General features: G+C 42.3%; 1 protein-coding gene across 7 annotated transcripts in view; it reads left to right on the plus strand.

Moving 5' to 3' along the window:
- Positions 1–14,849, plus strand: part of SHROOM3 (shroom family member 3) — a 377,638-nt gene that overhangs the window by 343,145 nt on the left and 19,644 nt on the right. For all 7 annotated transcript variants that reach the window (XM_032261098.1, XM_032261100.1, XM_032261099.1 and 4 more), the window contains 3 exons: positions 627–1,505; positions 2,716–3,204; positions 5,754–5,904. In XM_032261098.1, the coding sequence (XP_032116989.1) occupies positions 627–1,505; positions 2,716–3,204; positions 5,754–5,904 (1,519 nt within the window). The remainder of the gene's footprint in view (positions 1–626; positions 1,506–2,715; positions 3,205–5,753; positions 5,905–14,849) is intronic.

Below are 14,849 nucleotides of genomic sequence, written 5' to 3' on the forward strand. Positions count from 1 at the left end.
ATCACCATGTACCATATTTGCTTATTATCGCCAGCCTCTTTCTCCAGAGGTAACTGCTTATTAGCTCCTTATGTGAGACTGTCCCCTCCTTTTTATTTTTCATCACATGAAATGAAAACACCAGGAGAGTAAGCAAAAGTTGTAAATAAAACCTTCAAATTCAGCAGCCCATGCAAATGCTTTAAAACACACCTCCCCCGTGGGGATCACACTGGAAGAGAAGAAGGCAGCGTTATTTCTTCCCAGAGCTGGGAGTTATATCCTGAAGTAGTCTGAAATGGGGCTGAAGAAATGTACCACTTGTTTGTTTTCATATCCTCAGAAGCTGCCTTATGTTGCATGGTGTGTACAGGATGTGGGGGCGGTGAGAAGGTTAATAAAAGAAAATGCCTTGTGAACCCAGGCATTCCATGTGACATTTTCCTGAAGGAATTTATGCCTGTCTAGTACTTGTTTAATTTAGGTCTTCCTATGAGCAGCCAGGGAAGACAGTATGCAGCTTCCGGGGAGAAGGAAGGAGGTCCTCCTTCCTCTTAAATGATTTTCTCATCTATGTAAGGTGCCTTGGGCTGCGTGTTTGCCCCTTTCTTCAGAGCTGTAACCCTCTTGTCTGTGTGCTGTTCCAGGTCACTCTGTTCAGAAAGAGGCCAAAAAGAGACGCCGTTGCTCTCCCACCATCCCACCCCTCGTTGGGGTGGTTCAGGCTGCAAAGCCATCGGTGATTCCTCCGCTCCTAGTGAATGTCCTGCAACCCCGGACCATCAGAGGCAAGCCAGCAGGACACCCTGCCCCAGGCCACCACTGGTAGGAACGCAAGGGCAGCTCACAGACACCAGGGCTACACCCCTGACCCCACTTGCCACCACTCTGCCTTCAGCCGTTCCCTCCGGCTACTGCTCACAGGATGGTCAGACAGGGCGACAGCCTCTCCCGGCCTACACCCCTGCCATGACCCAGAGAAGCAATGGTCACACCCAGACCCAGCCTTCCAGTCCAAGAGGCCGTGAGCGCGATGGCCCAGAGCATGGGGTAGAAGAGGGAATGAGGAAGATGGTCTCATTGCCTCAGCGGCCGGCCCCTTCTCGAGTGAAGTGGGCCCACGCAGCCAGAGAGGACAGCCTTCCTAAGGAATCCTCAGCTCCTGAGTTTGCAGACCTCAAGCACTATCAAAAACAGCAGAGTCTTCCAAGTTCATGCAGCACTTCCGACCCAGACACGCCTGTTGGGGACCCAAGCACTCCAGGGAGGATCTCCCTCCGAATATCTGAGTCCATCCTGTGGGACTCCCCATCACCTCGTGAGGATTGTGACGACGAAGTGTTTATGAGGGATCTACACCCCAAGGCCACATCCAGCCCCACATTTGAAACTCTTCCCCCACCCCCACCTCCTCCACTGAGTCAGGAAACCCCGGTATATAGCATGGATGACTTCCCTCCACCTCCTCCCCACGCTGTGTGTGAGGCACAGCTGGACAGTGAGGACCCCAAGGGGCCACACCCCAGGTGAGTGAGCAGTCTGGGTTGGTTTCCCTTATAGAAGAGTGTCATGTCCCAGGTGGCCCTGGTCCTACTGGCCACAGAAGAGCCCTGGCATGGAGATGTTTCTATTTAGCTCAGCTCAGGACACTGTTCATCTATTTGCCTTGGGAGGTAGTTTGACCAGTGTCATTGGCTATGGAGGAGCCAGGATGGCAGAAATGAAAGTTGGAACCCAAGGGGTACATTTCACTTCTAGGGACAGGATAGTCTCAAGGAGTTCAAGTAAATCCCTCCTCCCTGGCTGAATTCTGAATCAGGAAATCAGACAAAAGAGGAGGGCATATAGAAGACAAAAACATCACTTTTATTAGAGACACAGCTAGCATTAAAAAGTATGGCTTCAGATTGTAAGTAGGTCTCCTAATACTGAACCCCAAGTTAAACAGGTTTACCTGCCTCATCAAAGGTCATGCTAGACACACAAACACACATAGATATTAATAGATAAAGCCTTGAGGCAGCCTCACTCTTGAAAGAGACTGGGATGTGAATGTCCATAGGGAGGAATAAAGAGTAGGGCTCAAAGTCAGTATTGTTTAGGGAAACCTCTTCTTGAAAGCTAGGAGAATGAGAAAGAAGTATTCCCCAGCACACAGTCCCTAGAACAAGTGATCTCTCAAAACACCAAAGAAACACACTGCCTGATAGCACCTTTGGAGTGGCCTTCTTTAAACACCACAAGAGTGACTTGCTACTACCACCCCCTGTTCACCTAGACCTTTCCTAAATCTCTGGAATCTAACAGCAACATTCACCAGAACTGAATTCCTGTTGAATCCATCTTCCTGAGGCAATGACAGCCTCCTGACCAGCTGCTGGGCTCAAGAGAAGCCCCTTTATTTTAGAGTGCTGTGGCTTTCCAGAGAAGGGGCTGAACTCACAAATGCGACTATCTCATCCCACTCCTATGTATATATCTATGTGTGTTTTTGCATCTAGCATGACCCCTGCCTAGGCAGGTAAACATTTTTAATGTGGGGGTTCAGCATCAGGAGACCCACTTTCAGTCAGGAGCCATATTCTTTAATGTTAGCTCTGTCAGTAAGATGTGGAAGATGTGGAAAGCTACAGCCCTGACATAGAAAGCTTCTCCCTCAGTCTTCTTCCACCCTCTTCTCATCGCCCTTCTCTTATCTCTCTCTCTCTTTCTTTTTTTTTTTAATATCCCTGGCAGCTCCAACAAACTTGCTAAGGTGACAATTGCAAGGGAAAGGCATGTGACTCGTGCAGCCCATGTGGTAGGCAGTCAGACACTGGCTTCCAGACTCCAAACTTCTATCAAGGATTTAGAGGCTGAATCCAAACCATCTTCCATCATGAGTGTGCAGCCCCAACTTGCTGGGTCTCTTGGTGGGCAGCCCGCACCCACCCGGACTCAAAGCCTCACCCATGATCCAGTCAATGGAACTCAGGGTTTAGAAAAGAAAGTCAGTTCTGATCCTCAGAAGAGCTCAGAAGACATTAGAACAGAGGCTCTGGCCAAGGAAATTGTCCACCAAGACAAATCTCTGGCAGACATTCTGGATCCAGACTCCAGGCTGAAGACAACGATGGACCTGATGGAAGGTTTGTTTCCCCGAGATGTGAACTTGCTAGAGGAAAACAGTGTAAAGAGGAAGGCCATACAGAGAACTGTCAGCTGCTCAGGATGTGAAGGCGAAAGGTAAGTCCCCGGTGATATCCTCAGAGAGACTTACAATCAAACTCCTTCCATGATGATAAGTCTAGGACTAGTTGCCTGATGTTTTCCTACTTCCACAGCTCCTGACCCAAGAGTGACATTGCATCTCAGTCTTGGGGAACGGTTTTGGGGAGTAAGGATGACAGATAGGCAACAACAAAGTAATAGTAACAATGATGATAATTTCCATTAATACCCATTGTGTATGTTCTGTGTGTCAAGCAGCATATTAAATTTTTTATATCAATATTATTTAATTTTCACAAGAACTTTCTGAGGTAGCTACCAATTTTATCTCCATTTACAAATGAGGAAACTGAAGTAGAGAGGAATTAAGACCAAGGTCATTGAACATGTGAGTGATGGTACCTGGATTTGATCACAACCCCATGACTGTGCCTGTTTCCAGCAATTACACAGTGCCTCCAGCTCAGCAAAGATACACTTGCCCATTCTATATCAAGAGTTGCTCTGGCAGAGAGGCCCCCAGAGCTCAGTGCTGTGAAAGGAACAAGTAGGAGTGGTGAGCGTGGCCAACACCTTGCCAAGACTGAGGGGCTTAGTAAGGAGGAGAGCCTAAAGAAATAGATTCATTTACTACACTGACCCTTACCTTTGAGGCATTAAGGTGGGTGTTGGTGCAAATCCTGAAAAACAGGAAAGGTCTGAATAGGGGCCCACTCTCTGGTTTTGCCCAGTCCATGAGCCTCTGCTTCTGAAGCTCCTTGAGGCCAGGCATGTAACTCATGTCCCAGTGAGTAGTCTGTGTTTGTGATGCTTTTCATTTTTGCTGGGTTACTGCAATATTTTCTTGCATGTTTTATTTCCTTAAAGGACTATGATGAGACAGTTTGAGTGGTTTTCATTTTCTCTTTAATTTTCGATGAAATCTTTGTGGATTGACAATCTGGGACTCAGCAGTTAGTGGCCTCCAGACTAAATAAAAACAGAACATTTTATCCAGATTGGGGCTTGCATTTTAAAAATTTCCCACTGATCCTAACTAAATTACTAACAGGACCACCACATTTCATTTTGCGGGTGGAGCGAGAAAGGAAAGAGCTATGTGATACTTACAAGCTATTTGTCTTATTGTCAGAGGCTCTTCCGTCACCTTGTCCATCTCCCTCCACTTTTTTTCAGATTTGGGAAACAGACTAATTGAGGTCAAGTGACTTATCCAGGGTCGGGTCTTTAGCAAACACTTACTGAGCACCTGCAGCGTGCAAGGCAATCCACTAGATACTAGGAGGACCCCAGAGATTAGATTTTTGTGGGTGTGCCAGTCAGTTCACCAGGGGTGGTTGCAGTATGCTCATTCTGTTCTCTGACCACTGGCTGTAGAAGGACCCAAGTAAAATCCTTAGGAAAGTATTTCCTAGCATGACCACTGAAAATACCTGTCAGTTTAGAAGCGGAATGGTCATATAATTTCTGGCAGCACTGAGACCTTCCTGGGGATTAGAAAAAAAAAAAAAAAAAAAAAAGTCATGCGCCATCTCCTGGTGGAAATAAGCATTGTCCTGTTGGGCATGAGACGGCCAGTGGCCATTGTGAGGGTTGGTCAGACGCTGGAGAAGCTCATTTGTAATGCAGCAGACATACCTGAAAACAAAAAACAAAAATATATCAGAAAATCTCTTTCGATTAACTGGATTAAATGTGATCATTGTTGCTTTTTGGGACAGTTATCAAGCAGGAAACTAGTAAAGATGGTTTTTTGTGTGTGTGTTCGTTATTCCATAGTAAAATGATGGGCTAGATGTTAAATTGTATCACAAGATTGAATAACGTTCTGAATCTTACTTCCATAGTCTTTTATTCAGTGGGCAGGATATGAACTGTCGGCTGAAAGGCAACTCAAATGTGGTAAAAACAGAACAGTAGACATCAGGTTTCTCAATTCTGAGTTTTTTCTTCAGCCTTGAAACACCCCTATTATATTATCAATGAGTAGATTTTATAGCTTGTATTATTTCACTGTGGACCAGCAAGCTGCAGATTTCCCAGGCTTATGTGGGATAGCAGGTGTATTTGAGAAGGAAAAATTTTGTGTATTCAAGCAATAATACATAGTAGGCACTGGAAAGATTACACGTAACCAAGGGCATATAGGAAGTAATTGACCTAAAACCTGAGGTTTGTGCAGCACCTTGAAAATACTTTCACATTGACTGAGTCATGGTTCCACACTGCCTTTCTCTAAAATAAGGAGTCAGTATCATTCTTATATGAATCACAAAAGCAGAGAGGTTAAATGTCTTCTTGATAGTCAGCTGGCGAGGCCACAGGCTTGGCCCCCACTGTCATCCCTAATACTGCCTTTGGTGGTTATCCATCCCAAGTTTGCCTGGCTTCAACAGCCCTGTACATAGTAATCACTCATTAGTTAACAGTTACTAGTTCATCCTAATTTCTGGGAAAGAAATTAAATAGAATTGTTAGGCATTTCTGAATGGACTGACATCTGCCGTGAAGTGAAGCCTCTGGCGTGCTCCATGCGACTGTACTTTGTGTTCTTTATGGTCTAGGAATGAAGACAAGGAAGCAGTGGGTATGTTGGTCAACTGCCCTGCCTATTACAGTGTGTCTGCTCCCAAGGCTGAGCTGCTGAACAAAATCAAAGAGATGCCAGCAGAAGTAAATGAGGAAGAGGAACAGGTGGATGTCAATGAAAAGAAGGTAAAGAATGAGATGCCCTTGTTCTGCTTTCCCCAGAAAAATCGACAAGGTCCATGTAATCAGCGTGGTGACTGGGCCTCTTGAGGCAGTCACGGGAAGGACCTGTCGCGTGACCACACTGCACCCAAACCATTAGACTTTGGATTTACATGACACTTTAACCAATATCCTCTCAGCTCTTCTGTGAGTAGGCAGGGCAGGTAAGCTACTGTCCTTTTCATTTTTACAAATAACGAAAGTGAAGCTTAAGGGGATTATTTCTTAGACGTCTCATAGCCAGGACTTGAACCCAAGTCCCTAGACTTCTAATCCAGCACCAGGACCCTGACACCGTTTTCAGCTGCTGGTTGGCCAGTGCCAGCGGTGTGTGTAATTTTCATGTTTCATTGTCCAAAGAGAAGTTTAAAAATCTAGAAACTTTTTTAGGAAGGAGGCCAATTGTCAAATGACACTTCTTAGAAAAGGTAATATTAACCTTTATATCTTCCCCAGCACTCTTTGCGGGACGTCGGTGAATAGTTTGAAAGTGCAGTGCAGGAATCTAGTTGTTAGCATTTGATACTCCTACAGAGATTTCAAATGTTAGACACTTGAAAAATGACCGTGATGCTGCTGCTGTCTTCCCACATGCCATGGAGATCTAAACTGGGCTGTGTCTGCAGCGGAGAAAGTTCTCGCCATTCCACTTTCTCTGTAGCACCAGTGGGGCTGCCTTCTGCTGTGCTTCCAGCTCTCTGTGCAGCTCAGGCATGCGTGCCACAAAGGAAAGCTTACTTGCTTCTTGCTGAGCCTGGAATGTAAGTGGTTTTCAGTGGTCCTGATTCCAGGAGAAACTTTCTAAGGTGATTTTATTTCATTTGTTCTACAGTGTGTCCCAAGCTGTCTTGTCTGTTGGAATGAAACCACAGGATATAGACCCTAGGAGCAGAGGGTAATGGAACAGGAGGGATCTTTGCAGCACCTCTGACTCATGGCTGACATGCTGATGCAACCATTGTAGCAAGCTCCCTGCTAGCCCAAGGTTTTCCTATTTACATACCTGTCATTGTATACCCCCACCCCAGCACTGCTGAACACTTCATTTAACGTGTCCTTTGATCACAAATAAGACCACTTTGTTTTTGGTTTGCCTATATTTATTCCAAAGAGAGAGCTATATATACACCCTTACATGTACCAGGTTGCCATGGCATCTTTAACTGAACCTTTTACACAATTTTTTGTTATTTTGTATTCTGCCTGTGGGCATACCTGCTTTACAGTTGCAGTGTGGCAAATACTCATTGCTTTTCCTCCCTATCTTAATTTTGAAGTGTTTTTTTTTTTCCTAACTTTTATTTTAGAATCAGGAGGTACACAGGCAGATTTGTGAAAGGTATAGTGCATGATCCTCAGGCTTGGTGTCTGATTGTATGTGTCACCCAGGTAGTGAGAATAGTACTCAATAGGTACTTTTTAACCCTTGTCCCCTTCCCTTCCTCCCTCATCTTTTATTCCTCAGTGTCTATTGTGCCCATATTTATGTCCATGTGTACCCAATTAACTGTTTTCCCATCACTTTCAATTATCACCCTCTCATGCTAACCATTATGTGGCAAAACATATTTTTAGACTGAGAATATGAATAGAGAATTAATTCATCCTCATGGGAAATAACATTAGGTACCATGTATTTCATTCCAAGTGTGGGCTATGTGTTTGGTTTTCTTTTCAACACAATGCTGTATTATCATCTTCATTTGCACAGAACTCCTCTGACACTTGTACTGCCACATTTTATGCTAAAGTAATCAGAATTAGAGAACTTAAGGGCTGGGATCACACAGTTAATAGATGCTGAAGTCAGAATTTTAACCTTCTGTTTTTCTGACCCCAAAGCCTCCTAAAAATTGCTGCCAAGTCAGCTGCCTTTAAACCTTGCTGCTCTGGGAACTGAGCTAAACTGGGTATAACTAACCAGTGTTAACTAACCAAAGCTAGAGTTTGAGATTAAAGACAGTTAAAACTCATTTTATTTATTTATTTAGAGACGGAGTCTCGCTCTCACCAGGCTGAAGTACAGTGGCGCGATCTCGGCTCACTGCAACCTCCAACTCCCAGTTTCAAGGGATTCTTCTGCCTCAGCCTCCCTAGTAGTTGGTACTATAAGTGCCACTACGCCCAACTAATTTTTTGTATTTTTAGTAGAGACGGGGTTGTGCAGTGTTAGCCAGGATGGTCGTGATCTCCTGACCTCATGATCCGCCTGCCTTAGCCTCCGAAAGTGCTAGGATTTACAGGCCTAAGCCACCACACCCAGCCAAGAACCCATTTAAAACCAAAAATATGAGAACAGCAGTGTCTGTGATTTGAGGACTGAGGAGTCATTTGGAGTACCTTTATGGGCTTCAGAAGACAACACACCACTCAGGGTGAAAGGGACCTAGGGAAAGGAAATGTCACAGCCATATAACCAGGGTCTGGCACTGAGCACATGCTCAATGAACATTTGTTTCATGAAGTTATAAAGTACAAAACTCCCAAGTTGGATTTTACCATTTAACTGGAAGTAAAATATCAAGAAAGTCACTGTGGGGATTAGAATCTATGGCCTTGCTGTCCTGAACACATTTGATCTCAGAAGCTGAGCAGGGTCAGGCCTGGTTAGTACTTGGATGGGAGAACATGGGATTAGAATTCGGAATTTGAAAAATTGGGATTTGAAGTTAAGCAACTAGCTTGACCTTTCTTGACGCTTTTTTCTTTATAAAATGGAAGGGGTGATGATTTCTCACATAATAGCTGTGGGGTCAAATTAACTCATGTATATTAATGTGCTTTTTAAGCTTCAGGGTGTAAGAGCATATCATATCTTAATAGAGAAGCGTTTAAGGCAAGGTCATTTAAGTATGCAAATGTTGGTGGCATCTGGTATTTTCCATGTTAAGACGTTCAGTGAGAAAGTGCCTTATTACCAAGAATGCTAGGCTACTCTGTTTTCCTAAGTCAGACTCTTAGGAGGAGAAGCAACTCACATTTGTTTTCTGTCTTCACTGTGGAAAATGTTGCCCACATCACGGGGCGGGGGGTGGGGTGGGGTGGGGGGGAGATACCCATTTGCCCCGTGGGTTTATCTGGCTCTTCAGGGAGAAAAAGATGAGAAAAGGCTATTTAGTTAATGAGGCCCTCCACGTCCAGTTAGAATTTCCTTTGGTTCCTTCTTTTTTAATTCCTTTCTTCTAGGGCTGCAAGTGGCCTGGGGGTTGCGTCACTTTGTAAGTACAAGATGTTAGGCTCATAAACACCTAGTGAGAAGACGCCTTCTCTATTTCAGACACTGTCATACAAACATGAGTAAGACACTGTGTCTGCTGTCCTGGAACTTTGGACTAGTGAGGGAGGTGGATTATTTTAGTACTACATTACTGATCTTCTGACAGACACATGGACTTTGCTGGGGGAGCCCAGAGAAGCCATTTCTAACCCAAGAGAGTAGAGTCAGATTATACCTCCTCCAGGAGGTTAAAACCTGACATGGGTATTGAAAAATGTATTGGCAGGAGTCAGGAGAAAAAGGGCATTTGAGACAAAAGGGAAAGCATAGGGAAAAACCTAGAGATACCAATAAGCATAGAGTATGTGTGTGGTAAAGAAGGGTGCTTCAAGTAGTTGGATATTTTGGAATGTAATGAAAGCTGATGATTAAATAAAAATCACCAAATTTAGGCCAGGCACAGTGATTCACACCTGTAATCCCAGCACTCTGGGAGGATCTCTTGAGCTTAGGAGTTCAAGACAATCCTGAGCAATATAGTGAAACCCTGTCTCTACCAAAAACATAAAAAATTAGCCCAGTGTGGTGGCACATGCCTGTAATCCCAGCTACTCAGGAGGCTGAGGCAGGAGAATTGCTTGAACCTAAGAGGCAGAGGTTGCAGCGAGCCAAGATCTTGCTACAGCACTCAAGCTAGGTGACAGAGTGAGACTCCATCTCAAAAAAAATAATGAAAAAATTAGCTGAGCATGGTGGCATACACCTGTGGTCTCAGCTACTTTGGAGGCTGAGGTGGGAGGATTGCTTGAGCCCAAGAGGCAGAGGCTGCAGTGAACCAAGATCACACCACTCCAATCCAGCCTGGGTGACAGAGTGAGACCCTGTCTCAAAAGAAACAAACAAAAAAAATTAGCAAATTTAGAAAATAACAAAGGACAGCCAAAAATGGTGGGAGATGGGGCTAGAAGGGTTCACAAGAGCCAATAGGTCATAAGAACACATAGGGCTTTGTAATGCTGAAGTTCGGATTTTATAACAGTGGAGAAATCTTTGAGATTTTAGTTTGTTTTAATGAACTACAAGTTTATAAATGTATAATAGAATTTTCATTAGTATCACATTTACATATCTGATTTGGAAACACAAAGTTTTAAGTAAATGATATCGTTGAAAGCATCTGTTAATATATTCAGCAAAATGCAGTTTTCTTCCTGAAATACAACAGGGTTTTCTAATGATGGTTTAAAAAAAATGATACTTGGTCAATATCCATTCCCCAATATTCTTTTGAGTTACCATGTAGCTTGTGACCCACTTTTGCAAAGTAATGATTTGCTACTAATATTTAAAGTTACCAATAAACTAAGATATGCATCTAGGCTAGAAACTAGAGGCTTGGCTTACTAATAACTATTATAAATTAAAATAACACTTTAATTTTACTTTGATATTTCTGTTTACATATCCTAGATGATGAATAATAATATACCAAGTAAATGTTTACGTATCCCTTAAAATATGAAAATTTCATTGTCTGAACTTCTGATATACATAAGACAAGACAGTGTAAAAATCAGAGCTGTCAATTTTTTGGCTAAACCCTGCCATATTATTATTTTTATATATATTTTATTGCACTTTAGGTTCTGGAGTACATGTGCAGAACATGCAGGATTGTTTCATAGGTACATACATGGCAATGTGGTTTGCTGCCTCCATCCCCCCATCACCTATATCTGGCATTTCTCCCCATGTTATCCCTCTCCAACCTCCCTACCCCTCACTGTCCCTCCCCTATTCCCCACCAACAGACCCCAGTGTGTGATGCTCCCCTCCCTGTGTCCATGTGTTCTCATTGTTCAACACCCGCCTATGAGTGAGAACATGCAGTGTTTGATTTTCTGTTCTTGTGTCAGTTTGCTGAGAATGATGGTTTCCAGATTCATCCGTGTCCCTACAATGGACATGAACTCATCATTTTTTATGGCTGCATAGTATTCCATGGTGTATATGTGCCACATTTTCCTTGTCTAGTCTATCATCCATGGGAATTTGGATTGGTTCCAGGTCCTTGCTATTGTAAACACAATGAACATATGTGTGCATGTGTCTCTATAATAGAATGATTTGTAATCCTTTGGCTATATACCCAGTAATGGGATTGCTGGGTCAAATGGTATTTCTAGTTCTAGATCCTTGAGGAATCGCCACACTGTCTTCCACAATGATTGAACTAATTTACACTCCCACCAACAGTGTAAAAGTGTTCCTTATTCTCCACATCCTCTCTAGCATCTGTTGTCTCCAGATTTTTTAATGATTGCCATTCTAACTGCCATGAGATGGTATCTCAATGTGGTTTTGATTTGCATTTCTCTAATGACCAGTGATGATGAGCATTTTTTTCATATGTTTGTTGGCCTCATATACGTCTTCTTTTGAAAAGTGTCTGTTCATGTCCTTTGCCCACTTTTGAATGGGTTTGTTTGTTTTTTTCTTGTAAATCTGTTTTAGTTCTTTGTAGATTTTGGATATTAGCCCTTTGTCAGATGGGAGGATTGCAGAATTTTTTTCCCATTCTTTTGGTTGCCAGTTCACTCTAAAGCTTGTTTCTTTTGCTGTGCAGAAGCTCTGGAGTTTAATTAGATCCGATTTGTCTATTTTGGCTTTTGTTGCCAATGCTTTTGGTGTTTTAGTCATGAAGTTCTTGCCTATGCCTATGTCCTGAATAGTTTTGCCTAGATTTTCTTCTAGGGTTTTTATGGTGTTAGGTCTTATGTTTAAGTCTTTAATCCATCTGGAGTTAATTTTAGTGTAAGGTGTCAGGAAGGGGTCCAGTTTCTGCTTTCTGCACATGGCTAGCCAATTTTCCCAACACCATTTATTAAACAGGGAATCCTTTCCCCATTGCTTGTTTTTGTCATGTTTGTCAAAGATCAGATGGTTGTAGATGTATGGCATTGCCTCCAAGACTTCTGTTCTGTTCCATTGGTCTGTATCTCTGTTTTGGTACCAGTACCATACTGTTTTGATTACTGTAGCCTTGTAGTATAGTTTGAAGTCCAGTAGTGTGATGCCTCCAGCTTTGTTCTTTTTGCTTAGGATTGTCTTGCCTATGTGGGCTCTCTTTTGGTTCCATAGGAAGTTTAAGGGGATTTTTTCCAGTTCTGTGAAGAGGGTCATAGGTAGCATGATGGGGATAGCATGGAATCTATAAATTACCTTGGGCAGTATGGCCATTTTCATGATATTGATTCTTCCTAACCAAGAGCATCAAATGTTTTTCCATCTGTTTTGTCCTCTCTTATTTTCCTTGAGCAGTGGTTCATAGTTGTCCTTGAAGAGGTCCTTTACATCCTTTGTTAGTTGTATTCCTAGGTTATTTTATTCTCTTTGTAGCAATTGTGAATGGCAGTTCATTCTTGATTTGGCTCTGTTTTTGTCTGTTATTGGTGTATAGGAATGCTTGTGATTTCTGCACATTGATTTTGTATCCTGAGACTTTGCTAAAGTTGCTTATCAGTTTCAGGAGATTTTGGGCTGAGACAATTGGGTCTTCTAAATATACAATCATGTCATCTGCAAATAGAGACAATTTGACTCCTTCCTTTCCTAATTGAATACCATTTATTTCTTTTTCTTGCCTGATTGCTCTGGCTAAAATGTCCAATATTATATTGAATAGGAGTGGTGAGAGAGGGCATGCTTGTCTAGTGCCAGATTTCAAAGGGAATGCTTCCAGTTTTTGCCCATTCAGTATGATATTGGCTGTGAGTTTGTCATAAATAGCTTTTATTATTTTGAGATATGTTGCATCGATACCTAGTTTATTGAGAGTTTTTAGCATAAAGGGCTGTTGAATTTTGTCAAAGGCCTTCTCTGCATCCATTGAGATAATCATGTGGTTTTTGTCTTTGGTTGTGTTTATGTGATGTATTATGTTTTTAGACTTGCCTATGTTGAACCAGCCTTGCATCCCCGGGATGAATCCTACTTGATCGTGATGGATAAGCTTTTTGATGTGCTGTTGCAATCAGTTTGCTAGTATTTTATTGAAGATTTTTGCGTCTATGTTCATCATGGATATTGGCCTGAAGTTTTCTTTTTCTGTTAAGTCTCTGCCAGGTTTTGGTATCAGGATGATGTTGGTCTCATAAAATGATTTGGGAAGGATTCCCTTTTTTTGGATTGTTTGGAATAGTTTCAGAAGGAGTGGTACCAGCTCCTCTTTGTATGTCTGGTAGAATTTGGCTGTGAACCCATCTAGACCTGGGCTTTTTTTGGTTGGTAGGCTATTAATTCCTGCCTCAACTTCAGCCCTTGTTACTGGTCTATTCAGGGTTTCAGCTTCTTCCCAGTTTAGGCTTGGGAGGGTGCAGTGTCCAGGAATTTATCCATTTCTTCCAGGTTTATTGGTTTATGTGCATACAGTTGTTTGTAGTAATCTCTGATAGTAGTTTGTATTTCTGTGGAATCAGTGGTGATATCCCCTTTATCATTTTTTGTTGCATCTATTTGATTCTTCTCTTTTCTTTTTTATTAATCTGGCCAGCGGTCTATTTTGTTGATCTTTTTTAAAAAATCAGCTCCCATATTTATTGATTATTTGAAGGGTTTTTTGTGTCTCTATCGCCGTCAGTTCTGCTCTGATCTTAGTTATTTCTTGTCTTCTGCTAGCTTTTGAGGTTTTTGATCTTGCTCCTCTAGCTCTTTTAAATTTGATGATAGGGTGTCGATTTTAGATCTTTCCTTGCTTCTCATGTGGGCATTTATTGCTATAAATTTCCCTCTAGACACTGCTTAAATGTGTCCCAGAGATTCTGGTACATTGTGTCTTTGTTCTCATTGTTTTTGAAGAACATCCTTAATTCTGCCTTCATTTCATTGTTTATCCAGTCAACATTCAAGAGCCAGTTGTTCAGTTTTCATGAAGTTGTGCAGCTCTGAGGTAGTTTCTTAATCCTGAGTTCTAACTTGATTGCACTGTGGTCTGAGAGACTGTTTGTTACGATTTCTGTTCTTTTGCATTTGCTGAGGAGTGATTTACTTCCAATTATGTGGTCAATTTGAGAGGAGGTGCAATGTGGTGCTGCAAAAAATGTATATTCTGTGGATTTGGGGTGGAGAGTTCTGCAGATGGCTATTAGGTTTGCTTGGTCCAGATCTGAGTTCAAGTCCTGGATATCCTTGTTAATTTTCTGTCTCGTTGATCTGTCTAATATTGACAGTGGAGTGCTAAAGTCTCCCACTATTATTGTGTGGGAGTCTAATTCTCTTTATACGTCGTTAACTTGCTTTATGTGTCTGGGTGCTCCTGCACTGGGTGCATATATATTTAGGATCGTTAGCTCTTCTTGTTGCGTTGATCCTTTTACCGTTATGTAATGCCCTTCTTTGTCTCTTTTGATCTTTGTTGGTTTAAAGTCTATTTTATCAGAGACTAAGATTGCCACTTCTGCTTTTTTTTGCTCTCCATTTGCTTGGTAAATCTTCCTCCGTCCCTTTATTTTGAGCCTATGTGTCCTTGCACATGAGATGAGTTTCCTGGATACAGCACACATATAGGTTTTGACTTTTTATCCAATTTGCCAGTTTGTACCTTTTGATTGGGGCATTTAGTCCATTTACATTTAAGGTTAATATTTTTATGTGTGAATTTGATCCTGCCATTTTGATGCTAGCTGGTTGTTTT

Source organism: Sapajus apella, unplaced genomic scaffold (genome assembly GCF_009761245.1).
Source record: "Sapajus apella isolate SASKATOON/1434 unplaced genomic scaffold, GSC_monkey_1.0 scaffold121, whole genome shotgun sequence".
NCBI classification, from domain to species: domain Eukaryota; kingdom Metazoa; phylum Chordata; class Mammalia; order Primates; family Cebidae; genus Sapajus; species Sapajus apella.